General features: G+C 65.3%; 1 protein-coding gene across 1 annotated transcript in view; it reads left to right on the top strand.

Annotated features, from left to right (window-relative positions):
- Positions 1-26,287, top strand: part of NOTCH1 (notch receptor 1) — a 41,336-nt gene extending 15,049 nt beyond the window's left edge. The window contains exons 3-34 of the mRNA XM_090274976.1: positions 2,437-2,699; positions 3,240-3,578; positions 5,415-5,537; positions 6,020-6,253; positions 6,586-6,741; positions 6,921-7,106; positions 7,285-7,398; positions 8,080-8,193; positions 8,483-8,716; positions 8,799-8,909; positions 9,431-9,623; positions 10,871-11,016; positions 11,172-11,285; positions 12,880-12,999; positions 13,320-13,472; positions 13,881-14,109; positions 14,732-14,933; positions 15,520-15,673; positions 15,810-15,994; positions 16,517-16,649; positions 16,853-17,110; positions 17,201-17,313; positions 17,953-18,524; positions 18,782-19,210; positions 19,711-19,859; positions 20,553-20,769; positions 20,880-20,967; positions 21,081-21,246; positions 21,731-22,026; positions 23,122-23,269; positions 23,351-23,448; positions 24,483-26,287. Of these exons, the coding sequence (XP_090131102.1) occupies positions 2,437-2,699; positions 3,240-3,578; positions 5,415-5,537; positions 6,020-6,253; positions 6,586-6,741; positions 6,921-7,106; positions 7,285-7,398; positions 8,080-8,193; positions 8,483-8,716; positions 8,799-8,909; positions 9,431-9,623; positions 10,871-11,016; positions 11,172-11,285; positions 12,880-12,999; positions 13,320-13,472; positions 13,881-14,109; positions 14,732-14,933; positions 15,520-15,673; positions 15,810-15,994; positions 16,517-16,649; positions 16,853-17,110; positions 17,201-17,313; positions 17,953-18,524; positions 18,782-19,210; positions 19,711-19,859; positions 20,553-20,769; positions 20,880-20,967; positions 21,081-21,246; positions 21,731-22,026; positions 23,122-23,269; positions 23,351-23,448; positions 24,483-25,937 (7,492 nt within the window). The 3' untranslated portion in view covers positions 25,938-26,287. The remainder of the gene's footprint in view (positions 1-2,436; positions 2,700-3,239; positions 3,579-5,414; positions 5,538-6,019; positions 6,254-6,585; positions 6,742-6,920; positions 7,107-7,284; positions 7,399-8,079; positions 8,194-8,482; positions 8,717-8,798; positions 8,910-9,430; positions 9,624-10,870; positions 11,017-11,171; positions 11,286-12,879; positions 13,000-13,319; positions 13,473-13,880; positions 14,110-14,731; positions 14,934-15,519; positions 15,674-15,809; positions 15,995-16,516; positions 16,650-16,852; positions 17,111-17,200; positions 17,314-17,952; positions 18,525-18,781; positions 19,211-19,710; positions 19,860-20,552; positions 20,770-20,879; positions 20,968-21,080; positions 21,247-21,730; positions 22,027-23,121; positions 23,270-23,350; positions 23,449-24,482) is intronic.
- The last annotated feature ends 231 nt before the right edge of the window (positions 26,288-26,518 follow it).

Below are 26,518 nucleotides of genomic sequence, written 5' to 3'. Positions count from 1 at the left end.
GCACACCTGCTGCCCGGCTGCCCTTTGTCCGTGCCGCCGAGGCCTGATTTATTGGGCGTGTTTTCCCTCGCACCGGCCTGGACTCAGGCAGCCTGGCTGGCTGTGATATGCCTGCTCCAGCGGATTCTCCCACAGTCCTCCATGTCGGGGTCCCCATTCAGGACCAGGTTGCTAGAGGGCGGGGGGGGGGGGGGGACGGGAAGGATGCGTTCCCTGGAACAATGCCCCGGGCTGATAGATTGTGAGTGCATACTAGACGAGGCTTTCTGGTCCATTTGGGGACACCCAATACCCTGACATGTTAGGGTGCTGGGGGGGCATTGCTGTAGTGGTAGGGGTCCCCCAAGATCAGTGAGGGAGGCCTAGCCCACAAAACGCAGGGCATCGGGCTGCCTTTCTTCCTCCTGGAGCTGGTGAGGCTGGGTCGCAGAGCGCGGGAGGGCGGCGTGGACCCGGCAGCCTCCCGCCGCTTTGGTGGGCAGTGCCCTCTGTCCAGCGCCCACCGCCTGCCCGCCCCGTCCACCGCTGGGAAAGAAAAAAGAGCCTTTTCTTCAAGAGGGAGCGGTAGCCAGCTCCTGCCTGACAATGGAGGCCATTGAGTGGGTTGGGGGAGGTGCTGCCCCTGCACTCAGGCCAGGACCGGGCGGCCTGTAACTGGATCCACGCCACACGGGGGCGGAGCCGCCTTCCCGGACCCGGGGAGTGTGGCCTTGCAGGGCCCCGGCACTGGGTGCCTGAGCACCCAGCTCCTTGGTGGGTGCCGGCAGGAGGAGCCCCCCTGCATGCCACGGGGGCGGCAGCCATAGCCAGGGCTCTCGTCTGTTCTTCGGGCCTCCCGGGGGGGCAGCTTGTTTTCTTTAAGCCAATTGGGTTGGGACTTTTGGCTTCTGGCAACAGATGGTGGCCCGAGAGGCCATTTTGCGTCCACCCTGCCCAAGCGCAGCCACAGATAAAAGGCCTTCAGGGACACAGATGCCTCCCAAGCCACAGGGACAAGGCAGCAGCCCAGTTGCTGAGAGACGCTGAGACCCCGGCCCCCCAGACCACCCCTGTTGCCCCTCTAGGGCAGGACTTCCCCTGGGGCCGCCCTGCTCATGGGGGACGGGAGGTGTGGCAGGGAAGGGACTGAGCACCAGACTGCAGGCATTTATGTGGCCGCAGCTTCAGGTGCCAGTGCCGGGGGCAGCTCCTCCCGGGCGGGCTCTGGAAGGCGAACGGTTCCATGCCCAGGAGAGCCAAGCCCCCTGTTCATCCCGGGGACCCCAGGCTCCACACCAACACCTGTCCCTGTGTGAGGCCCCGCCCAGTCGGCACCCAGGGCTGTGGGCGCAGCATGGGGGCTGCCTTCCCAGGCCGCCGTGGGCGGGCAGGCGGGCGGGCGGGCATGTTCTGCCTCAGAGGCTTTGCCTCTGGGAAGAGCGACGCCTGGCTGGTCCCAGAGCCTCTGCTGAGCTTTCCCGCAAGGGCAAGGCCACGAGGTGACCCCGGCCGGCGATTTGTGGCCCAAGCTCTAGAGGCTGGGCCCACAGGTGGCCTGGGGGCTCCTGCGTTGGGGAAGAGAGGCAGGACGCCCCACCCCCAGCTCACTTGCTCCTGAGGTGTCTGCTCGGTGTGTTTGGCGTCTGGGGGGCACATGGACCTGCATGTGTGGCCGCCCTCAGCCCACCCAGCCCCACAGACTCAGGAGGGACACTCTTGTTTTGGCACCTTGGTTTCTCTCGCTGTAAACTGGCTGGTTCTGTTCCTGGCTAATGCTGCCTGGACATGTCCTGTGACGGCTGGAACCTGAAAGGAAAAAGTTGTGTCGGGTGCTGGGTGCTGGGTGGGGTGGGGGCCCGCCGTGGCCCAGCGAGGCCCCCACCAGGGACAACCCTTGACAGAACCAGTTCTGCGTCACGTCTGTGTTGTATGGCTGCTGAAAGAAGGAGACACGGAGCTTTAATTACCCACATGTGGCATATTCATCATAGAAAACCTGGAGAGGAAGAGGGCACGGTTTTACAGAGCGCCGGCCACTCCCCCCCCCACACCCCCACGACAGTGGCTGCTCTGCCCGGCCCCTTCTTGGTGGCTTCCTCAGGCACAGCCCCAGCCGCCCACGAGGGTTTGGAAGTCTAAGCCGGGTCCTGCCGAACGTTCTGGTCTCTAGCCCATTCCCCCAAGTAAGAAATTCTTTTTTCTAAGGGAGGTGAAATACACTTATAAAATTCACTACTCTAATGTGTCCAGTTCAGTGGCGTTTGGCACATCTGTGACATTGTGCAGTCATACCCCTGGTCCCAGAACACGTCCGATGCCCCTGGCGGACCTCTGGGGGCAGCCCGCCCTGCTGTGCCCGCTGCCGGCGTTCCACGAGGGGTAGCCGTGGCCCCCAAAGACGCGGCGCCGGGAGGCAGGGCCGCCGGGGGAACTGACCCTCTGCTGTGTTTGCCGCAGCTGCAGCAAGGCCTTCGCGGGCCAGCGATGTCAGGCTCACAGCCCCTGCCTCAGCGCCCCCTGCAAGAACGGCGGGACGTGCCACGTGGCGGACCGTGGCGGCGTGGTGGACTATTCCTGCAGCTGCCGCCTGGGCTTCTCTGGGCCCCTCTGCCTGACGCCCCGGGACACCCCCTGCCTTGCCAACCCCTGCCGCAACGGCGGCACCTGCGACCTGCTGACGCTCACGGACTACAAGTGCCTCTGTCCCCCGGGCTGGTCAGGTGAGGGCGTGGTGGGCTGGGCCCCAAGGACTCCGGTTGGCGCCCTCAGCCCTCAGGAGGGCGGGCTGACCCCGGCCCTGCCCCAGCTGTGTGACATGCTGGCAGCTGCCCGGTCTCCGTCTGCATGCCAGGGGAGCGTCCTGGGCTTTCCTGGGGCGGTTGGGGTCTGTGATCTAGAAACGGCTCTGGGCCTCCGCCCTGGAGTCCCCGTTCCCGCCCTGGAGTTGTTGGGTCTCAGCTGCCCTGCTGCAGGGCCTCCACCCCGGGGCACGGGGGTCCTCCCTCAGCTGTGGAGCTAGATTGAAGCTTCCAGGAGTGCGGGTTCTAAAGGCAGACAGGCCCCGCCAGATCTGGGGCCCCCTCCCTGCCCCCGCGTGTGCCCTGGGACGGTGACTCAGCCTCCGGGAAGTCCCTTGTCTGCAGAGAGATGGCCGTGCTGTGCGGCAGGGTCCTCAGTGTGAGCGAGAGGGCGCCCTGGGGTCCAGCCCCGGCCACGGGGAGCAGGGCGGCCCGAGCGACCCTGTCCCCCTCGCCCACCAGGAAAGACGTGCCAGCAAGCTGACCCATGCGCCTCCAACCCTTGTGCCAACGGCGGCCAGTGTCTGCCCTTCGAGGGCTCGCACGTCTGCCGGTGCCCGACCGGCTTCCACGGCCCCACCTGCCGGCAGGACGTGAACGAGTGCAGCCAGGTCCCCGGGCCCTGCCTCCACGGCGGCACCTGCGTCAATGAGGTCGGCTCCTACCGCTGCGTGTGCCGGGCCACCCACACCGGCCCGCGCTGCGAGCTGCCCTACGTGCCCTGCAGCCCCTCCCCCTGCCAGAACGGGGGCACCTGCCGCCCCACGGGGGACACCACCCACGAGTGCGCCTGCCTGCCAGGTATGGCCCGCCGGCCTCAGGGGCCAGGGTGTGCAGGAATGGGGGGCTCGGTGTGGAGGGGGGCGGGCCGGGTTGGACAGAGTATGCGCCCCGACCACAAATCAGAAGGTGGCCCTGGTGTGGCGGGGGGCGAGTCCTGAGTGAGGACTATTTCAGCTGCCCCCCATCCCGCACCTGTCCACTGCTGACTGGGGTGGGCCTGCTGTGGCTGGGCAGCTGGCCCGCGACCCCCAACACTCCTCCCCTTGCCGGGGGGTCCCTCAGGGAGGCCTGGCCCCTGAGCCTGCTGGGGCGGTAGGCACCTGCCGCCTGTGAGTCCCCCGCATCCTGAGGTCCCTGGAACCCTTGTGCAAGTTGCAAAACGCTGTAGGGAGCACACCTCTTGTGCAACCCTGGGGCTACCCCGTTTCCTGGGGGCGGGGCTGCGGGGCTGGCATCGCCACTTCCCCCCGTGGTGGCCTTTCCCTTCCTCCTGTCCCTGCTTGTCTCCCAGGGGTGGGGTGGGGGCGAGGGCAGCACAGCCCTCCCCTCTCCGTCCCCCCAGCCGCCCCACTGCACTGGTTGGTCACACTGGTCTTCCCATCACAGTTTTTGTTTGACTACATTTTGTTGCTGATGATCTAAAAATAACAGTGACGAGGAGGTTTGAAACCTCTTGGTCTGTCAGCTGCACACCCTGGTGGGGAGGTGGGACCCCCGCAGGGGAGCGGGTGGAGTGTGGGTGCTGGGCGGGGCTCCGTGCCGCTGACCCGTGAGTGACCTGGGGGTTGCCCCGGCCCCCACACCCCCCGGCCCAGCCCGGGCCCAGCGAAGAGGAAGTGCTCTCTAGGCCGCCGTGCCCTGGGCCCGCCACCACAGCGCTGTCTGCGTGCAGACGCCAGGCACGCTTCCTGCATGTCACTGGGTGCTCCCCTCGCCGCCACCGGCTCGCCCCGCGTGGCTGTAGGCAGTCTCTGGGGAGCTGAGGGCTGAGCCTTCTGGCCGGGCCCGCCCCAGGCTCTCAGTTCAAATGCCTTCTTGGGGGCTGTGTGACCTCGGGCCTGAGACCTCAGTGCTGGCCCTGCCTGGCTGTGGGTTGAGCCCAGCGCTCCAGCCCCACCCACTTCAGAAGGAGATCCCCCAAGGCGCGGGGCTCCCCAGCATGGTGGGAAGTGGGCCACAGGTTCTGGGCTCTGATTTGGGGTGCTCCCCAAGCCACTCTGACTTACATTTTGGCTTTTCCTGGCCTGCTGCTTTTGTTCCAGGGCAGCTGAGGGGGAGCCAGGGGTGGGGCTCCATCTCCAAGGACAAGCGGGTGTTCAAAGGCGCCCGGAGGGATGTTAATTAGTAACCGACCACAGGTTTGGCTATTGCCAGACACACCTCTGGGCTGATTATTGAACCAGTGGGAGCTGAGTGGATTAATAGCTGACTGGCAAGGAGGCTGCTGCAGAGGCTGGCCCCGGGCCGGGGGAGGAGCCGGGCACAACGTCTTTTCCTGGGGAGGAGACGGCGGCGGCTCTGGCTCCCCCAGGACTGCCCGCTTGGTCCTGCCTCCACGGCTGCCCATCTGCAAGGCCCCGCAGCCCTGGCAAGAGTGCATGTCCGTGGCCAAGTGCCTGGCCCACAGGTGATGCCCATTTACAGGGGCCGCTGGAGGCACCATGCCACAGAAGGGCTCCTGGGACAGACCCTTGGAACCTGTGTGCAGGGTCTATCTGTCCAGCTGCCCTTTACAAAATGATTCCTTGGAGAGGAGTGGGGAGGGCAGAGGATGGGGTACGGACCCCGAGGACCCCAAGGCAGTGGGCATCACAGGATGAGGGCTGACCGGGCCCCTGGCTCCTCCTGCTGTAGGCTTTACCGGCCAGAACTGTGAAGAAAATATTGACGACTGTCCCGGAAACAGCTGCCAGAATGGGGGAACCTGTGTGGACGGCGTGAATACCTACAATTGCCGCTGCCCGCCCGAGTGGACAGGCACGTACTCGGGGAAGCAGCTGAGCAGGGACACCACCCCCTTGTCACATTGTTCTCCCAGAGGGGTGATGGTGAGGAGCTTGAGGGTCTTGTCCAGGCCAGAAAGGAGGGTGTGGCCTGGGGCTACCCCTCTGCCCACAGCCCAGGTCTCAGGCCCCCAGCCCAGTGGTCAGCACAGACGTGGGCCGTTTGCAGCCTGGGCCCAAGCAGCCCAGTACCATAAACAAGTCCCAGGTGTGAGCCCAGCCTGCTGGGAAGGACAGAGGGACGCTGGCCAGTTGGCTGTCTGGCAGGAGTGGTGGGCATGTGGGGACTGTAGTGCATCTATGGGCACAGTCAGAGCAGGAAGACACGAGTCCCCTCTGGTGCCGAGGGGGAAGGGGAAAATGCGATTCAGGCTGGCGACTCGGGAGTCCTCCCAGGAAGGCTTCCTGGTGGAGGCGGGCCCCAGTCTGTGGCTGAGGCCGCCGCTGCCCCCACAGGCCAGTACTGCACCCAGGACATGGACGAGTGCCACCTCATTCCCAACGCCTGCCAGAACGGCGGGACCTGCCACAACACCCTGGGCGGCTACAACTGCGTGTGCGTGAACGGCTGGACGGGCGAGGACTGCAGCGAGAACATCGACGACTGCGCCAGCGCCGCCTGCTTCCAGGGCGCCACCTGCCACGACCGCGTGGCCTCCTTCTACTGCGAGTGTCCGCACGGCCGCACGGGTGAGGGCGGGCTCTGCCGGCGCTCGCTGCCCTTGGCTGAGGGTCCCCAGGGCCAGGCGGCGGCACGGGTGACACCTGCCTCTGTGTGCTCTCCTGGGCCAGGCCTGGCACCCGGGGTCTCGCTCAGACACATGGGCTGGCTTTTCGGGGTCCCCAAAGATAACCCAAAGGCACCTCTCTGGAGGGAAGAGGGACAGGGGATGCCCGGGGCAGCCAAGCGGGGCTTAGCCTCCTGGAATAACCCCAGTGGGAGCTCCTCCTGGAGGCGTCTGGGTGGGCGGGAGCCGGGCGGGGGAGGGGCCGTGCCCGCTGACTGCCACCGCGCTGCCCAGGTCTGCTCTGCCACCTCAATGACGCCTGCATCAGCAACCCCTGCAACGAGGGCTCCAACTGTGACACCAACCCGGTCAACGGCAAAGCCATCTGTACCTGCCCCTCGGGCTACACGGGGCCAGCCTGCAGCCAGGATGTGGACGAGTGCTCGCTAGGTTAGGGCCGGGCGGGGGATGTGCCATGGCGGGGGGCTGGCGGGTCTGCTGGAAGTGGCCTCTGCCCTCGGAGGGTCCCCCGTCTGGTGGGAGGGGGCGTGACTGACCTGGAGGGCCCCCAGCTGGATGGGCGGTGGCCGGGGTGCTGGGAGCTGCCGCTCACTGTGCCGCACCCCCAGGTGCCAACCCGTGTGAGCACAAGGGCAAGTGCATCAACACGCTGGGCTCCTTCCAGTGCCGGTGCCTGCAGGGCTACGCCGGCCCGCGCTGCGAGGTCGACGTCAATGAGTGCGTCTCCAGCCCGTGTCAGAACGACGCCACCTGCCTGGACCAGATCGGGGAGTTCCAGTGCATCTGCATGCCCGGTGCGTGGGCCGGCTGCGGGCGTCCAGGGACCCCCCGAGGGCAGGGCCGGCGTGGGTGTGCGGAGCGGCCCCGGGGGGCCAGCGGGCCACAGCTTGGGTGCAGGAGGGGCTGGGCCTCGCTCTCCGGGCCGAGTCCGAGTCCCATCGGGGCCCCTGCTCTCCCCCTCCCCCACCCCAGGCTACGAGGGCGTGTACTGCGAGGTGAACAAGGACGAGTGTGCCAGCAGCCCCTGCCTGCAGAATGGCCGCTGCTTGGACAAGATCAACGAGTTCCTGTGCGAGTGTCCCACAGGTGCGGCCCGTCCCCGTCCCCGCGCGCAAGGGCCCAGGGCCCTGGTGCTCCCGTGGCCGGTCCCGCCCAGCCCAGGCCTCATCCTGCCGCAGCCTCAGACGTGGGTGGGGGGTGTCCAGGCTGGACAGGGTGCCGGGCCCCGTCCTTGCTGCCTGTGGTTGTCTCAGGTGGGGGAACCCAGGGCCCAGAGTGTCCTTGCTGCTGGGGTTCCCTGGAGGAGGGGGCACACCGGGAGCAGCAGTGGGCTCCCCGGATCCCTGACGGGTTTGGGCAAAGGAGGCACCAGCCCGGCTCCCGGAAGGAGGGCTCATGGCTGGGGGAGCCCTTGGACTCGAGGGCTGGGAGGGCTTGCAGAGCCCCCGCAGGGTCAGAGTCTTGGGCTCCTGAGATGTAACTTGCCACCCAGACGCCCGAGGGGAACCCCATGCTCCAACTGACCAGCTCTGGCCATGGCCAGCGCAGTCCTTCTGGGCAAAGGCCCTCCCGTGAGGGCACCAGGAGGGGCTGGCCCAAAGTTCGGGAGCTGAAATGCAGAGAGGAATCTGGGGTCTGCCGAGCCCTTGCCGAAGCACACTCGGGGGGAGCCTGTTCCGGGCCCTCCTGGGCTGGGCTGGCCGGAGCTCGGCCGCGGGGTCGTGGCCCCCGGCGCCTCTGACCGCCGCCCCCGCCGCCCGGCCGCAGGCTTCACCGGGAACCTCTGCCAGCACGACGTGGATGAGTGTGCGAGCACGCCCTGCACACACGGCGCCAAGTGTCTGGACGGGCCCAACACCTACACCTGCGTGTGCACGGAAGGTGAGGCCACGCGGATAGAGGGCGGGCAGGCCTGCGCGGCCCAGAGGAGGGGACCGTCGGAGCTGAGGTGAGGAAGGCGACAGGGCCCCGGGGTCGGGGGTCCCTTGTCCAGGTTCCAGGTGCGCACTTCAGCTTTGACCCCTCCGTGGGGCCGTCTCTCGGTAAAAGACAAGCCTTGAGTCCTCCCCTGTCGGGACATGAGCGACTGGGTCTGGTGGCAGAGTCCCAGGGCAGGGGACAGCCTCGTGCCCAGGGAGCAGCAGCCCTGAACCCCGCCCCCGCCCTGCAGGCTACACGGGGCCCCACTGCGAGGTGGACATCGACGAGTGTGACCCCGACCCCTGCCACTACGGCTCCTGCAAGGACGGTGTGGCCGCCTTCACCTGCTTGTGCCAGCCGGGCTACACGGGCCACCACTGCGAGACCAACATCAACGAGTGCCACAGCCAGCCCTGCCGCCACGGGGGCACCTGCCAGGACCGTGACAACGCCTACCTCTGCCTGTGCCTCAAGGGGACCACAGGTGCCTGGCCGGGGCTCGGTGGGGGGGCGGGGCAGGGCGGGGACGCTCAGGAGCTGACCCCCAAGTGCCACCCGCTCCCCAGGACCCAACTGTGAGATCAACCTGGACGACTGTGCCAGCAGCCCCTGCGACTCGGGCACGTGTCTGGACAAGATTGACGGCTACGAGTGTGCGTGCGAGCCGGGCTACACTGGTGAGGCTGTGCTCAGGGGTCAAGGTCAGCCCGGTCCCTGGGGGCCTGGGGGGGCCCAGGTCTGGGTGCGCCGAGGGTAGGACGGTGCTGCCACTGCCGGGCGGCTGGCTGTCAGCAGCCAGTGTTGGCCGGCTGACCGTGGCAAAGGCCATGCCAGGCCGGGGGCTCCAGCCGGCACCGGGCACCCGAGGCCGAGGGCAGAGCCAGCGTCCAGGCCACCATCTGCCCCGAGCAGGTCCTGGCTGTCTGGGCCTCAGGTGTCCCCCCTGCAGCAAGACGGGGTGGCTCAGGCTCTGCCCCGGGGCTGCTGGGAGGGGACTCGAGTGCAGTGAGGGCCGAGCCAGGCTGGCTGGTGCTGCGCAGGTGCATGTGACGCTGTCCCGTAAAACGCCTGCTCGGCCGGCTTACACTGCAAAAACTGCGGTTTAGCGGGGAACTGAGGCTCCCCAGGGGCCCTCGTCCTCTCCGGGCGGCCCTGGCGCAGGAGCTGAGCCCCCCCCCCGCCCCCCCGCTCCCCGCAGGGAGCATGTGTAACATCAACGTGGACGAGTGTGCCAGCAGTCCCTGTCACAACGGGGGCACCTGCGAGGACGGTGTCAGCAGCTTCACCTGCCGCTGCCCCGAGGGCTACCACGGTGCCACGTGCCTGTCCGAGGTCAACGAGTGCGACAGCAGCCCCTGCATCCACGGGGCCTGTCGGGACAGCCTCAACGGGTACGGCCGCGCTCCGTGCCCCTGGGAAGATGGCCTTGTGTGCTGCTGGCGGGGAGCAGGCCAGGGAGGTGCCGCGCAGTGGGTGGCTGTGCCCCTGAGGACTGATCTGTCTGTGCCCCGAAATGGGCCGCGTAGGCAGCTGCTCAGCCCTGGCCTCTGTCTGGTGCTGCCCAGGCCGCGTGTCCTCACGGGCCACCGTGCTGGCCCTGGAGGCCGGTCTCCAGTGATCCCGGAGGCCCGTGGGCAGCAGCAGCCAGTGTTTCTGTTGTTATTGAGACCTAATAAGAAGTGGGTATTTCGGTCTGTCCAGGCTCCTGAGGCAGCTCCTTGGGTCTGTGAATGTGGAAGGAGCATCTTCTATTATTCACAACAATCCCCTTTCAACCACGCCTGAGCTTACGTAGATGAGGTGGCTAAGTCACCTACGGGTGGGGGCCGGGTGCCAGGAACCAAGCCTGTCATTACAGGGGCGGGACCTTTCAGTCTGAACCTGCCAGTGTGGAGAGGAGCCAGTGATGCCACCTGTCATGCCTGCGCGGCACAGCCCCTGCTGATTGCTCAAGGGGTCGGGGCTGGGGAGCGCGTCACGGTGCGGGAGGGTGGCCGCCCGCGGCGGGTGTGAGCGCTCCTAGCCCTTGCCCATCCCTCGCCCTGTGCGTCTCTTCCATGTGGCTCTTCCCAAATTTAATCTTGTATGATAAACCACTGACCCTCTATGGGACTCTCCTGAGTCTGTGAGCTGTCCTGGCAAGTCACCAAATTTGAGGGGGTGTGGGAACCCCTGTGTACGTCTGGCTGGTTGGTCAAAAGTACTGGTGGCAAGCTGGGACTTAGGATTGGCCTCTGACTGGGGGCACTTCTGTGGCACCAAGCCCGTAAACCCCCATTGGGTGCCAGAGTGTTGGGGTGTAGAGGAAATGGAAGCTCTATCTGACACCCATTATGTGCCCTGCACATGTAGATGGGGCCATTGGCCTGGGCAGGGACCCCGGGCCCTCATTCTGCACAGAGAGGGTGGCCACACAGCCAGTGCCGCACAGAGCCTTCTGGTCACCTCCCTGTAGCCACTCCGCTGCCACTGTCTTGGGCAGTGTGGGTGCTGTTGCCTCACTTTAAAGGACTTGAGTGTCAGCGGGGACCGGCACCTCCATGCCATCAAACCGCGGGAGAGGGCTGGAGCTGGGAATGCCACAGCCCAGGCCCGTCCACCTCGGCCACCCTGAGCTGCAGTGCGGTCCCCTCTGCAGGTACAAGTGTGACTGCGACCCTGGGTGGAGTGGGGCCAACTGTGACATCAACAACAACGAGTGTGAGTCGAACCCCTGTGTCAACGGTGGCACCTGCAAGGACATGACCAGTGGCTACGTGTGCACCTGCCGGGAAGGCTTCAGTGGTGAGCGGGCCGGGGGGGAGGTGCGGCTCCTGCTGCCGAGCGGGGCCCCAGGTGGGCCCTGCAGAGCCGGGACGCGGCACAAACCTGCTGGGGTTGGCTCAGGGCACAGCACTCATGGGGGGTCCTCACGGCGGACGGCTGTTCTCTCTGGTCAGGCCCCAACTGCCAGACCAACATCAACGAGTGTGCATCCAACCCGTGTCTGAACCAGGGCACTTGTATTGACGACGTGGCGGGCTACAAGTGCAACTGTCTGCTGCCCTACACAGGTGAGGGCGGGGACTGCGGGGGGCGGGGCTGGCAGGGCCTGGGGGCGCAGCGGCCTTCCCAGGGCTGGCCTTGTCTGCGTTGCTCAACAACCATTCTCCAAGGCTCCGCTCTATACTTTGCGCCACAGGCTGGGTGCATGTGGGTCTCACCCTGCAGGTATCGTTGCCAGATGAGCACAAAGAAAACATGGGCTGCCTCAGAGAAAACGTTAGTCTAAGTATGTCCTAAATAGCTCACGTGGCAAGCCTGCTCAGGATGTGGGAAGGGCTGCAGAGGCAGGGTCTCTGCCTGGGTTGCCCGCTCCATGGTCCGGGGGGCACGCCACCATGGGCCCCACGGGCCAGGCCACCCTCCCCGTCCGAGGTCCAGGCGAGGGATTCTTTTGACGGCAGACCCTCTTTGTGTCAGGAAACAAGGAGCCTCTGTTCCCACTGAGCAGAGGCAGGAGACGCTTTCCTGGGTGTCCCAGCCTCTGTTCTTGTCCCGGCCAAGGGGATCACAGGAAATGTCCCTTACCCAAGACAGATACGCAAAGAATTAAAAATCAAAATTCTGCCACCACCGGGGCCCCTGGGGGTGGGCCGAGGGCGTTGCCCCTGGGGTCAGAGGTGGGCCCTGCCTGCGGCAGGGGCAGGGCTGCGCCTGTGGTTCCCATGACATCGGGTGGCCCAAAGCCAGAGCAGAGTTTTCCTTGACCAGAGCTAGGGACCTGGGTTTTCTCTCCCAACTCAGTGAGGACGCCCCCCGGGGGCCGCCCAGAGCCTCCACGCCCGGGCGCCTGAGTCCCTCTGGACAGGTTGCTATCGGCCGGGTCGCTGTCAGAGGCCAGCGGAGGGCCTGGCGGGAGGAGCCGGCCTGTGCTGACTGGCTTCCCGTCTGCCCGCTTCCTGCTTCCCTCCGCACAATTGTCGGAAACTCTGGCGAGTTTCCTGCCGGCCCCAGTCACCGTGGAAACCGAGAGAAAGAAAGGCCCTGGAAAATCGCACCAGCAGGCCAGGGCGATAATGGGCCACCAGGAAGATAACGCTTCCTCTTCCTTGGACTCAGCCCTGTGGGCCGTAAACAGGAAAACAACTCCGGGTGCTTTCACTGAGAGAAGACCCCAGCGTGCACGGGGCTCTAGCGGGGCTCCCTGCCCTGCCCCGCACGTCCCGGCGCCGCCCGGTGCTCCCCTGCATGTAGGTGTTCAGGCCTGAGGCTGGCACGACCCCCGACAGTGGATGGTTTGTTCCCTGCTCTCCCCGCCTCTGCTCAGTGGCCCCCTGTGATGGCACTTCCTGCCTGTGGCAGGCACGAGCCCCCGCGACATCGTGGAGGGGCTGGCAGCCCTTGTTGCCGGTGCTCCCGGTGCGGGCGTCCCCATAGGAGTCCTGCAGCCTGTGGGGAGCCAGGGGTTCCTCTGGTTTGTCGACAGCTCCCAGGTCGGGTCCTGACTCAGCCAGGAGCTCACACGGGGCCCCGAGCGCAGCCCCATTCGCCCCGCTCGGGCCCAGCCCAGGGCTCCGACAGAGGAAGGACCCGCAGGCACTGGCCGTGGTGTCCTCCCTCTGGGCCGGGTGCCCTGGGTCTCACCGTGTATCCCTCTGCCCTCAGGAGCCACGTGTGAGGTGGTGCTGGCCCCATGCGCCTCCCGCCCCTGCAGGAACGGTGGCGAGTGCAAGGCGTCCGAGGACTACGAGAGCTTCTCCTGCGTCTGCCCCGCGGGCTGGCAGGGTGAGGCCACCTGCTGCCTGCATGCCCAGCGTTGCCGAGCTCCGGGAGGGGCTGGGACAGGGCGGGAGGGAGGTCCCTGGGGGCCCAGTTGGCTCCTGGGTGGGAGGTGGTGAGCTCCGCGTCTTTGGAGGTGAGCTACGGCATTCTGAGCCACCTGCGAGGGGGGGACTCTAGAAACAGGAATTGGCCTTGCCCTTCCTTTCTATCTGGGCATCCCCCAGGGACCAGCCTGGGGCTGAGGGGGCCCCATTCCTGGGTGGACTGGGGAAAGGCCTGGAGGGGGCAGAAGTGACAGCTCCCTACTCCCCCCAACCCCCCAGGGCAGACCTGCGAGGTCGACATCAACGAGTGTGTGAAGAGCCCGTGCCGCCATGGCGCCTCCTGCCAGAACACCAATGGCGGCTACCGCTGCCACTGCCAGGCGGGCTACACGGGGCGCAACTGCGAGACGGACATTGACGACTGCCGGCCGAGTGAGTGGCCTGACCGGTTGTCCCTCTCGGAGATGGGAGGGAAGGGTGTGGCTGGGAGCAGGGGTGGCCCTGGCTGTACCAGCTGTCACCCCCAGAGAGGCCAAGCCAGCTCAGTCCCTCTGGCTGCAGCTCGGAGGGGGAGCCGGGTCGGTGCTGGAGGGAGTGCTGGGGAGACGGCCTTGCCTGAACTGAGCGATACACTTCTGGGTGGTTCCAGAAGGCTCCAGAGCAAGGCTGCCCAGCTTCAAGCCATCCCACATCTCCCTGTTGGTTTCCAGTCACTCCTCCCCCAACAGAAGTGCCTGTCCCGGTGGCTCTCGTTAGTTAGTCCTTATCACAGCCCACAAGGAGCCATCTCTGCCCTCCCCACTGCCTGCCGCTCAGGCCTGCCCTCCTGTCCCTTCCCAGACCCGTGCCACAACGGTGGCTCCTGCACAGACGGCATCAACATGGCCTTCTGCGACTGCCTGCCCGGCTTCCAAGGTGCCTTCTGTGAGGAGGACATCAACGAGTGTGCCAGCAACCCCTGCCACCATGGTGCCAACTGCACTGACTGTGTGGCCAGCTACACGTGCACCTGCCCCACGGGCTTCAGTGGGATCCACTGTGAGAACAACACGCCCGACTGCACGGAGAGGTGGGCAGGGCCTTGGCCCACAAACAGGGGGGCTGTGGCGGGAGGGAAACTTGGAACCTGGCACACCTGGTCACGCTCAGAGCTGCCTGAGTTGAGTCAGACATTGTTCATTGTATTGCTCTCTAAGAGGGCCATTGTCCATTGATGAGGAGAGAATCAGGAGCCCTGGTGGTTTACGAACTGGTGTGCCTCCTTTCAGACAAGGAGAACTTTGCAACCCATCTTGTTTCCTTTTTTGCCTTGGCTGCCAGGAAGCTCAGCATTAAGTGTCTTCATCCCTGTTTTCTGACATGGTTATTTTCCGTGTTGTTTCTACAAGTGCTTGCTTCTCTCTCATTTTTACCTTAACCTGTGTGTGTGAGAAGCGCCTCTTGGAGAGACTTACAAGGAAGACAAAGGGGGTGCGATGTGGCTTGAGGGGCTGAGGCATTAGCCCTGTGTTGGGGCGCTGAGGCCTCCCTTGGCCTCCCTGAGGTCAGTCAGGCTGCTTCTGTGCTGTGCTGGCTGTCAGGCCCCTTTGGCCACAGTCTGAGCGGAGGAGGAGGGCCGGCATGGAGGGGCCTGCTTGGGTAGGGTCCTGCGGCCTCAGTCACCCTCTCCCCTGTGGCCTGCCCTCCTCCAGCTCCTGCTTCAATGGCGGCACCTGCGTGGATGGCATCAACTCCTTCACCTGTGTGTGTCTACCTGGCTTCACGGGCAGCTACTGCGAGCATGACATCAACGAGTGTGACTCACGGCCCTGCCTGCACGGCGGCACCTGCCAGGACAGCTATGGCACCTACAAGTGCACCTGCCCACTGGGCTACACCGGCCTCAACTGCCAGGTGAGTTAGTGGGCAGTGGGGTGTCTGGCAGGAGGTGGCCGTGGGGGGACACCAGCTTGGGGCCCCTCCTAGCAGCCGCCTGCTAGGCCTGCTCCAGTCGGCCCAGAGCAGAGAAGAACCAGAATCAGTAGGCAGGGGTGGCCTCGGTCACATGCTCCTGGGGTCGGGTCACCAGCCTGGCCCCTGCTGCCATCTGAGGAATCGGGCTGGACAGGGTGGCCATGCAGGTCAGGTAGCAGAGGTTGTTGGAATGACAGTAAAGACTAGGTAATTTGGGGGATCCGTGATAAAAACCAGTGTTTTTATAGAAAACATACAAAAGCATTAAAGCTTGATTTTCCTGGGAGATTTTCACATAAAACATCAATTACAAATACTTCCAACAAAACTGTTTACTTCTGAAGAAAGATCTTCCCTCAAGGAAAGGTGGTCTGGATTTCCTGGAGGCCCAGAGAGAGGAGAGACCCCTGCTCAACCCCAGGCCACTCCCCAGCAGTGGGAGGCCATGGGCCTTGGTTTCCACCTGTGGGGAGAGGGCGGGCGGTTCCCTGGGGTGGGGGAGTGAGCGCTAGCCTGCCGTCCCCAGAACCTCGTGCGCTGGTGTGACTCCTCACCCTGTAAGAACGGTGGCAAGTGCTGGCAGACCAACGTCCTGTACCGCTGTGAGTGCCACAGCGGCTGGACTGGCCTCTACTGTGACGTCCCCAGCGTGTCCTGCGAGGCAGCTGCACGGCAGCGAGGTAACGAGCATGACCCTTCCCAGCCCAGGTTTTTCTGGCGGCCGTCCCCCAGGAGGGGGGCCTGGGCTTCCCTGGCGGCCGTCCCCCAGGAGGGGGGGCCTGGGCCTCATGCTCCCCGCTGCCACGTCCCCTGCAGACACCAACGTGACCCACCTGTGCCGGAACGGAGGGCTCTGCATGGACGCTGGCAACACGCACCACTGCCGCTGCCAGCCGGGCTACACGGGCAGCTACTGCGAGGACCAGGTGGACGAGTGTGCTCCCAGCCCCTGCCAGAACGGGGCCACCTGCACTGACTACCCTGGAGGCTACTCCTGTGAGGTGGGGAACTGTCCTGGGGTAGGGTGTGTGTGTCTGGTATGTCACTGAATGCTGGGCACTGGGCTAGGAGCTTGCACAATAGGCAAGACTAATAAGCCCAACTGATGTAGACACATTTCAGTCCCATTGGGAGAGAGCCAGGGTAATCGGGGATGACTACCTGGAGGAGGTGTCCTGTGGGAGACCCCCGAAAGAGGAGTAGGAGGAGGGTTATTCCTCCTATAGGGTTTTCTGTTTGGGCTCATCTGACGCCTTCCCTGAGGCCTTCCCCCACCACCCACCCCGCCCCTGTCTATCCCAGGGGATAGGGTTTGGCCCCTGCTCTGGGCAGTGACTTACTATGGCCCTTCCCAGGGTCGGCTGGGCAAGGGTCTCCCTCTGGGTCAGCCATGTATGAGGAACCCAAGGCTTCACTAGGCAAGAGGGCAGCTTGTATGGCTCTGTCAGCAGAGGGGTGGCAGATCGTGCCTCAGCTACCGACTGAGCCACAGTCCCCCGCCCCTTACCTGTCTCCCTACACAGTGTGTGGCCGGCTACCACGGGGTGAACTGCTCCGAGGAGATCAATGAGTGCCTGTCCCACCCGTGCCAGAACGGGGGTACCTGCATCGACCTCACCAACATGTACAAATGTTCCTGTCCCCGGGGCACACAGGGTAAGGGTCACCACACCCCAGGCGGGACAGGAGAAAGTGGGCAGTCGGGCATCCCGGACCCAGCCAGAGCCTCATGGGGGCAAAAGGCAGGTGCAGGGCTAATGGTAGAAGCCTGGCCAGGCCGCTGGTCCAGGGACGCCCGGGAGGGAGCCAGGGCCAGCGTTGGGCCCGCACAGGCGCCTGACGCACCCGGGCCCCTGCAGGGGTGCACTGTGAGATCAACATGGATGACTGCAACCCCCCCATCGACCCCATCTCCCGCGGCCCCAAGTGCTTTAACAACGGCACCTGCGTGGACCAGGTGGGCGGCTATAGCTGCACCTGCCTGCCCGGCTTCGTGGGCGAGCGCTGCGAGGGTGACGTCAACGAGTGCCTGTCCAACCCCTGTGACGCCCGCGGCACCCAGAACTGCGTGCAGCGTGTCAATGCCTTCCACTGCGAGTGTCGCCCTGGCCACACCGGTGGGTGCAGCGGGCCTGGCGGGCGGGGGCTGGGCAGGACCAGGTGGGGCAGGGCTGGGCGGGGTGAGCCTCACTGCCGCTCATCTCCAGGGCGCCGCTGCGAGTCGGTCATCAACGGCTGCAAAGGGAAGCCCTGCAAGAACGGTGGCACCTGCGCCGTGGCCTCCAACACTGCCCGCGGGTTCATCTGCAAATGCCCTGCGGTAGGTGCTGCTGCGGGGGTGGCGGTGGGCGTGGGAGGGCTCTCTGGCCTGAAGGTGGCAGCTGAACCCCACCTGCCGGAGGGCTCCTCTCTCCCGATACCCCTGGAGATTGCCTTGGGTGTCCGTGAACTTCATTTTTAGAGCTGTTTTAGATTAATAGAAAAATTGTGCGGAAGCAGAGTTGCCTCGTCTCCCATCCTACCAGTTCTTAGGTTCCCATTATTAGCATCTTGCCTTCCTGTGGTCTTCTGTTACTATCTGTTACTATTGACCTTGTTACTATTGAAGGACTAAGGTGGATACATTGTAATTAAGCTAAGTCCATAGTGTTTCCCAGGGTGTCAGAGTTGCTCCTGGTGTTACGCTGTGTTCTTTGGGTTCTGGCAACACATAGTGTGACATGTCCAACGTCACAGCATCATGTGGAGTCTGTCAGTGCCCTGAACACACCCTGTGCTCTGCCCATGCACCCTCCCTCCCTCCTTGCCAATCCCCGAGCTTTTTATGTTCACAGAGAAACTTTAAAGGGCCCTGCTGCTCAGGCAAAGGCTGCCAGTCCCTCTCCCGGGAGGGGGCCTGGCCAGGGCCCTGCGGCGTGGGGAGCTGGCCTGCCCTGACGCCCCTGTGCCACCTCCGCAGGGCTTCGAGGGCGCCACCTGCGAGAATGATGCGCGCACCTGTGGCAGCCTGCACTGCCTGAACGGTGGCACCTGCATCTCGGGCCCGCGCAGCCCCACCTGCCTGTGCCTGAGCCCCTTCACGGGCCCCGAGTGCCAGTTCCCGGCCAGCAGCCCCTGCGTGGGCCGCAACCCCTGCTACAACCAGGGCACCTGCGAGCCCACATCCGAGAACCCGTACTTCCGCTGCCTGTGTCCCGCCAAGTTCAACGGGCTCCGGTGCCACATCCTGGACTACAGCTTCCGGGGCGGCGTGGGCCTGGACATCGCCCCGCCGCAGCTCGAGGAGGCCTGCGAGCTCCCCGAGTGCCGCGAGGAGGCCGGCAACAAGGTCTGCAGCCTGCGGTGCAACAACCACGCGTGCGGCTGGGACGGCGGCGACTGCTCCCTCAACTTCAACGACCCGTGGCAGAACTGCACGCAGTCCTTCGAGTGCTGGAAGTACTTCAGCAACGGCCACTGCGACAACCAGTGCAGCTCCGCCGGCTGCCTCTTCGACGGCTTCGACTGCCAGGCCACGGACGGCCAGTGCAAGTGAGCCGGCGTGCGGGGCCTGGGCCTCGGGGCGGGGGCGGGGTCTTGCTGCGGGGGCGGGGTCTGTGGTTGTAGGGGCGGGGCCTGGGCTGTGGGGCGGGGTCTGTGGTTGTAGGGGCGGGGCCTGGGCTGCGGGGCGGGGTCTGTGGTTGTAGGGGGCGGGGCCTGGGCTGCGGGGCGGGGCTCCGCACCTGAACCTGGGGCGGGGCGGGGCCGGCCCGGGCTGCACGGAGGCCTGAGCGTGCCCCGCCCCGCAGCCCCCTGTACGACCAGTACTGCAAGGACCACTTCAGCGACGGGCACTGCGACCAGGGCTGCAACAGCGCCGAGTGCGAGTGGGACGGGCTGGACTGCGCCGAGCACGTGCCCGAGCGGCTGGCGGCCGGCACGCTGGTGGTGGTGGTGCTCGTGCCGCCCGACCAGCTGCGCAACAGCTCCTTCCGCTTCCTGCGGGAGCTCAGCCGCCTGCTGCACACCAACGTGGTCTTCAAGCAGGACGCCAGCGGCCAGCAGATGATCTTCCCGTACTACGGCCACGAGGAGGAGCTGCGCAAGCACCCCATCAAGCGCTCCGTGGACGGCTGGGCCGCGCCCGGGGCTCTGCTCGGCCAGGTGCAGGCCGCGCTGCTCCCGGGCGGCAAGGGCGCGCGCTGGCGCAGGGAGCTGGACCCGATGGACATCCGTGGGTGAGTGGCTCGGACGCACGGGCCAAACCCCACAGGACCCTCAGGGCTGCCCCTAGAGCAGCGTTCTCTTCTCCCTGCTTGGCGGTAAGAGCCCGAGCTTCCGACAGGACCCGGGACATCAGGGCCGGCCACAGGCAAGGGGCAGACGCAGCCTTCCCACCCAGGGCTCCAGACCCTAAGGCCCGTGCCCTGGGGCCTGGGCTCAGCCCCCAGGGGAGAACGGGCTTGAGGTCTCGGTCCCGTTGAGATGACAGAAAGGGACATTTTGGCACCTAAGGGGACCACAGAGGGTAGCAGAGCCAGGGTGGGCAGGCACTCTGGGGCAGGGTCTGTGAGGGGCACCATCCTCCTCCAGGGATGTGCCTATCCAGACCCAGCTCCCAGCCGCTCCAGGCCGGCCCCCACCCCCCTGAGTTCGAGGGGCACCTGTCTCCCTGGGGATCCATCAGGAGGAAGCCTGTGGCCGGCCCTGACCCTCGCGTCCCCCACTCGTCCTCCAGGTCCATCGTGTACCTGGAGATTGACAACCGGCAGTGCGTGCAGTCCTCCTCACAGTGCTTCCAGAGCGCCACCGACGTGGCTGCCTTCCTGGGCGCGCTTGCCTCGCTGGGCAGCCTGAACATCCCCTACAAGATCGAGGCCGTGCAGAGTGAGTGCAGCCCGCGTGTCCCGTTCCACTCCAGGCCCCCGAGCGGGGTCAGGCCCCCACTCCCCGCCAGCCACGCTTGCTCTTCCCCCCACTGGCCCCCCACGGGTGCACGCCCTGCCTTCCAGAGTTTGGGGAGCACTTTTCTGGAATTTTCTGCCTGGCACATCCTCCCTACCGTAGTGACAGCTGCTGGTGGGGCTGGCCCCGGGGACAAGCGCATCTGCCAGAAAGTGGGAGCTTTTTTCTCTCCCAACCCCTTCCCCCCCGATTTTCCTTTGTTGGGTATTATTTCAAAAATGATTACAGCTTTTTAAAAAGGAGAGAGAGAGAGGGAAGAAGCATTGATCGGTGTCATGTGAAGAGTTGAAGTTTGTATCTTGAAAATCCCCGTAAATCCTTTGTCTTAACAGCTCAGTGTGAGCGCAGCGATTTCAGGTTGGCTAATCCTCCTCCTTAAAGGAGAGAAAAGTAAAAGCCGCCTCCAGATACCCGGCTGGTGCAGGAGAGAATTTAGCGATAGTTTGCAATTCTGATTAATCGCGCAGAAATGACCTTATTTTGGGGGGCGGGGTGGAGGAGAGCGGGCGAGGAGGCGCCCGGCTGCAGAGCCAGTCCGCTGCCCCCCGGCCGCCGGCCTGCCGCGTAGCTGCCGCCTGATGCCCCGGCGCCGGCCGCCGGCCCCTGTGCCCGCAGGTGAGACGGTGGAGCCGCCGCCGCCGCCGCCGCTGCACTTCATGTACGTGGCCGCGGCCGCCTTGGTGCTGCTCCTGTTCGTGGGCTGCGGGGTGCTTCTGTCCCGCAGGCGCCGGCGGCAGCACGGCCAGCTCTGGTTCCCTGAGGGCTTCAAGGTGTCGGAGGCCGGCAAGAAGAAGCGGCGGGAGCCCCTCGGCGAGGACTCCGTGGGCCTCAAGTTAGTGCGCACTGCTGTGGCTTCCCAGGGGCTCGAGGGGGGCGGGGCCCGGCAGGCCTCGGGGCTTCCCGGGGGGCCCTGCTCAGCCTCGCGCCCCCTCCCGCCCCCAGGCCCCTGAAGAACTCCTCAGATGGCGCCCTCATGGACGACAATCAGAACGAGTGGGGTGATGAGGACCTGGAGACCAAGAAGTTCCGGGTGAGTCGGGGGCTCCAGGGCTCCCCTGGGTGCCCCCCGCCCCCGCGCCACCCCCCCCCCCCCCGCCCGACGTGATGTGGTGTGGCTCTCTGCTTGCCCCCTGCCTTACTCAGTTTGAGAAGCCCGTGGTCCTTCCTGACCTGGATGACCAGACAGACCACCGGCAGTGGACCCAGCAGCACCTGGACGCCGCCGACCTGCGAGCATCCGCGATGGCCCCCACGCCCCCGCAGGGCGAGGCCGACACCGACTGCATGGACGTCAATGTCCGCGGGCCTGGTACGCGAGCACGGCCTGCAGGGGCTCCGGCCAGGGCCGCTCGCGTCCGGCAGCCTGCGCCTCCCTGACCCCGCAGCCCACCTGCCTCCCTCCCCTGGGCTCCTGGGGTCGATATTCAGAAAGCTGAGTGGGGGTGGGGCACTCAGCCCTCGCCAGGCGTCCCCCCGGTGATCCCCGAGCCCACTCTGCCCTGCCAATTGATTTCCTCCCCCACACGCCGCCTCGGAGGCGGCCAAAGCGTTGATTTCCCAACTGCATTTCCCACCGTCTCTTTTCGGGGTGGGGGGGTTGGTGTCATACACAAAGCCGCAGGTCTCTACTGCCCACGGGTCCTCTGGCCACTCAGCTAGGCTCTGTCCCCTGGGAAGCTCAGAATGACGGTGGTGGCCCCCAGGCCCAGTGTGCAGGGCCACCACGCGTCCTCACAGGCTGCCCGCCACGTCGGGGCTGTCCTGACGGCACCCCACCCCTGTTCTCACCGCAGACGGCTTCACACCCCTCATGATCGCCTCCTGCAGCGGAGGGGGCCTGGAGACGGGCAACAGCGAGGAGGAGGAGGACGCGCCAGCCGTCATCTCGGACTTCATCTACCAGGGCGCCAGCCTGCACAACCAGACAGACCGCACCGGCGAGACCGCCCTGCACCTGGCCGCCCGCTACTCACGCTCTGATGCGGCCAAGCGCCTGCTGGAGGCCAGCGCTGACGCCAACATCCAGGACAACATGGGACGCACCCCGCTGCACGCGGCCGTGTCTGCCGATGCGCAAGGTGTCTTCCAGGTGGGCAGCTGCTGCCGGCCCCCTGGTGCCCTGCCGCCCTGGCCTGGGAGGCGCTTCAGTTCATGTGGACCTGGAGCTCTGACCCCAATGTAACCTAAACAGGACAGCTGGTGTCTTGATCCCAAGTGAGGGACGAGGCTGGGGAGGGCGCCAGACCCCACCTGTCGTCCTCACAGGGAAGCCGGGCTGGAGAAGGCCCAGAGCAGGAGGTCCAAGGGACCTGCCGGGGGTAGGGCCTCCTCACCCCTACCTGAGACAGGCTCCCCTCCTACGGTGGGGGCCCCTGACACCTCGCTCCTCCCCACCAGCTGTGGCCAGAAACAAAGCCTGTGAAGGGTTTAGAGGCTACTGCTTGTGGCCTGCAAGCCTGGGACGTGGCCTTGCTGGGGAGCCCAGGACAGAGGTGGTTTTCGGGATCTGGCTGCCTGGGTCTCTGGGGAATGTCCCTGTCGGAGGCTCCTTGTGTAAGCCACTTGCTAAGTGGTCCCCCTGCCGCAAAGCCCTGAGCTCTGGGCAGCCCTGCTCTGCGCAGATGGGCAGGTGAGATGGGGCAGATCCCAGGGCAGTCACTGCAGAGTTTATTATTTTTAGCACGTTTTCCTATGGAAATCAGAAGTTGCGAATTGGGGTTAGCTGAGAGAGGACAGTGTAAACGAGCCCCGGGAGGCAGGCTCTGGCTGCAGGTGCGGTGGCAGGCTCTCGCGCAGAGACAAACGCCCGCAGGCTTTGCAGGAACAAGGCTAGTCCTGCGCACTGCTCAGTGCCCAGCTGTTTTCACTCACCAGCAAATAGCGATCATCCTTCCGGCCTGCGGCCCAGGCTGGGCAGCACCTGAAAGGCTGCTTGCACTGCCCTGTGGGCTGACGGGACACAGCAGAGCTCAGCAGTCCTGAGCGTGGCTGTCGTGTCTGGAGCCAGGGCCACGCACTCTGGGGACAGCACAGCTTGCCCTCTGGCCTGGCGTCCCCAGCAGCAACCAGCAGAGTCCTGCCCTCACGGCCCTCTTGCTCCAGCCCAGTCTTGCTGGGCCCACTCAGACCGTGGCAGGGCCTCGGGTTCCACGTTGCCAAGCCAGAGACCTTCCCTGTTGCCCAGATCCTGATCCGGAACCGAGCCACAGACCTGGACGCCCGCATGCATGACGGCACGACCCCGCTGATCCTGGCCGCCCGCCTGGCCGTGGAGGGCATGCTGGAGGACCTCATCAGCTCGCATGCCGACGTGAACGCCGTGGACGACCTGGGTAAGCGGGGCCGCAGCTCAGCCCGGGGGCACGGGCCCCCGCGCCCGCCCCACCCCGACTGACCCCCTGCCTCCCACACAGGCAAGTCTGCCCTGCACTGGGCCGCCGCCGTGAACAACGTGGAGGCCGCTGTCGTGCTCCTGAAGAACGGTGCCAACAAGGACATGCAGAACAACAAGGTGGGCTGGGGCTGGCACCGGTCTCTCCCCAGCGCCTCTCCTTTCTCAGCGGGGGCCCCCAAACCAGTGGCTTGAACTCCTGGGCCTCGGCTTCCTGAGCTGTGAGGTGCCGCTGAGAGCAGGGCGCACGGATGGACGCGGACCCCGTAGGCTGGGTCCTTCTTCCTTCTCCCGACCCGTGCTTACTGGTCTGCTCCCCAGTGTCAGGGCTGCCACACAACAGGACATTCGTCCTAGCGTAGGGAATGACCTGGACCTCACCTTCTGTCCTCAGCTGTCCCCGGGCAGGGCGGGGTGACCCAGATGGCGCAGGTTGAGCCAGAACGCTGGTGGGTTTGGGGGGCTCGGGGCACTGCATGGCTCAAGATGGACCCTCTCATCCACCATTGCTATAGTCGTCCCTACACCAAGGCAGCCCCTTGTTTCCTGAACCTGCACTGGGTTTCTCTGGATACTTGGCAGTGAGGAGTAGGGACCCCCTTGTTCCTTGGCTCTGATGACCCCCATTGCTTTTTCTGAGCCTGGGGTCTCCGGCAGCGTTGGGCACTAGGGGGCGTTGTTGGCACGGCTCCTGAGTCCCTGGGGGCTTCAGGCCACTGCCAGGGCCTGGCCGGGACCCCAGGCCTGTCCACCCTACAGACGAGGAGACTAAGACCCAGGGAAGGAGCTGGGAAGTCAGGGTGACTTGGGGACCATCAGGATGGGGGGCTCCTACCCTGGTGCCCATGCATACACTTCAGGGGTCCCTAGGCCCCTGAAACTGCTGCCACGTTTGCGTCTGTGCAGCTTTGGGGGGAGAGAGGCCACAGTTTGTTAGATTTCTCGTGGGACTCGTGACCCGCACAGGGGTAAAGCGTTCCGAGTCAGAGAGCAGGATCCCACAGTCCGCCTCTGGACGGGTCTCCGAGATGCATTTAAAGCTTTTGTTTTTAAGAAGGCTCGGTCGGGTCAGGTAACGGTGGGGTGCCGCAGTCGGGTCGGAGGAGACGGGCACTGTGGGTGACCCGCCCTGTCCCCCCCTCCCGTGTCTGCAGGAGGAGACGCCTCTGTTCCTGGCCGCCCGCGAGGGCAGCTACGAGACCGCCAAGGTCCTGCTCGACCACTTCGCCAATCGGGACATCACAGACCACATGGACCGCCTGCCCCGCGACATCGCGCAGGAGCGCATGCACCACGACATCGTGCGGCTGCTGGACGAGTACAGCCTGGTGCGCAGCCCCCAGCTGCACGGCGCCGCCCTGGGCGGCACACCCACCCTGTCACCCCCGCTGTGCTCACCCAACGGCTACCTGGGCAACCTCAAGTCGGCCATGCAGGGCAAGAAGGCCCGCAAGGCCAGCACCAAGGGCCTGGCCGGAGGCGGCAAGGAGGCCAGGGACCTCAAAGCGAGGAGGAAGAAGCCGCAGGACGGCAAGGGCTGCCTGCTGGACAGCGCGAGTGTGCTGTCGCCGGTGGACTCCCTGGAATCGCCCCACGGCTACCTGTCAGACGTGGCCTCGCCACCTCTCCTGCCCTCCCCGTTCCAGCCGTCCCCGTCTGTGCCCCTCAGCCACCTGCCCGGCATGCCTGACGCCCACCTAGGCGTGGGCCGCCTGAATGTGGCAGCCAAGCCTGAGATGGCCGCGCTGGGCGGCGCAGGCCGGCTGGCCTTCGAGGCGGGGCCCCCGCGCCTCTCCCACCTGCCCGTGCCCTCCAGCCCCGGCACGGTCCTGGGTCCCAGCGGCGGCGGCGGGGCCGTGAATTTCACCGTGGGCGGGGCTGCGGGCTTGAACAGCCAGTGCGAGTGGCTCTCCCGGCTGCAGAACGGCCTGGCGCCCAACCAGTACAACCCCCTGCGGGGGAGCGTGGCGCCGGGCCCGCTGCGCGCACAGGCGCCCGCCCTCCAGCACGGCATGATGGGCCCGCTGCACAGCGGCCTCTCCGCCACCGCCCTGTCCCAGATGCTGAGCTACCAGGCCCTGCCCAGCACGCGGCTGGCCGCCCAGCCTCACCTGGTGCAGACGCAGCAGGTGCAGCCGCAGCCGCAGCCGGGCCTCCCGCCGCCACCGCCGCCACCACCCCCCCAGCCGCACCTCGGCGTGAGCGCGGCCGCCAACGGCCACCTGGGCCGCGGCTTCCTGGGCGGGGAGCCGAGCCAGGCAGACGTGCAGCCCCTGGGCCCCAGCAGCCTGGCGGCGCACACCGTCCTGCCGCAGGAGGGCCAGGCCCTGCCCGCCCCGCTGCCCGCGCCGCTGGCCCCGGCCATGACCACGGCCCAGTTCCTGACGCCGCCCTCGCAGCACAGCTGCTCCTCCTCGCCTGTGGACAACACGCCCAGCCACCAGCTGCAGGTGCCGGAGCACCCCTTCCTCACCCCGTCCCCCGAGTCCCCCGACCAGTGGTCCAGCTCGTCCCCGCATTCCAACATCTCCGACTGGTCCGAGGGCATTTCCAGCCCGCCCACCAGCATGCAGTCCCAGATCACCCACATCCCGGAGGCGTTCAAGTGAGCGCGCGCCGCGGACCTCGCCGCCGGCCCCGCTGCACGCGCACCAGGCTGACCAAAGGAGCTTGCCTTTCTCCTTTTTCGTTTTTTAAAGAAACATGTTTTTGTACAAAATAAGATGACAAGGATTTGAATTTTTTTTTCTTTTTTAGTATTTATTTATGTACTTTTATTTTACGTGGAAACACTGCCTTTTTATTTATATGTACTGTTTTCTCTGGCTCCAGGTAGAAACTTCTGTCTGTTCCAAGAAAGCAAATTAGTTCTCAAACATGAGTTTTCCACTTAGGATAGAGATTGTTGCGTATTTGTAAAAAAAATATATAAGCAAAGATTCATGATTTATAAATGCCATTTATTTATTGATTTCTTTTTTTCAAAACCCAAAAAGAAATAATGTCAGCGAAGGGAGGTTGGAGACAGCGTTGTCCAAAAAGCTCTCCCGGGTGCCTGGGCCAGCCTCGATTTCCCCAGAACCCCCCGCCCCCCAGCATCAAGAGAAAGGGAGGCAAAACCTTCCCCCCTGTGGCATGTGGATGAATTGGCACATAAAGCAGGAGCTGAAAGGATTTGGGCTGTACCTTT

This window comes from Furipterus horrens, unplaced genomic scaffold, assembly GCF_987537825.1.
Source record: "Furipterus horrens unplaced genomic scaffold, mFurHor1.1.pri manual_scaffold_4, whole genome shotgun sequence".
Lineage (NCBI taxonomy): Eukaryota > Metazoa > Chordata > Mammalia > Chiroptera > Furipteridae > Furipterus > Furipterus horrens.
Note: the sequence above shows the minus strand (reverse complement) of the source record. Positions and strands in the feature narration are given on the sequence as shown.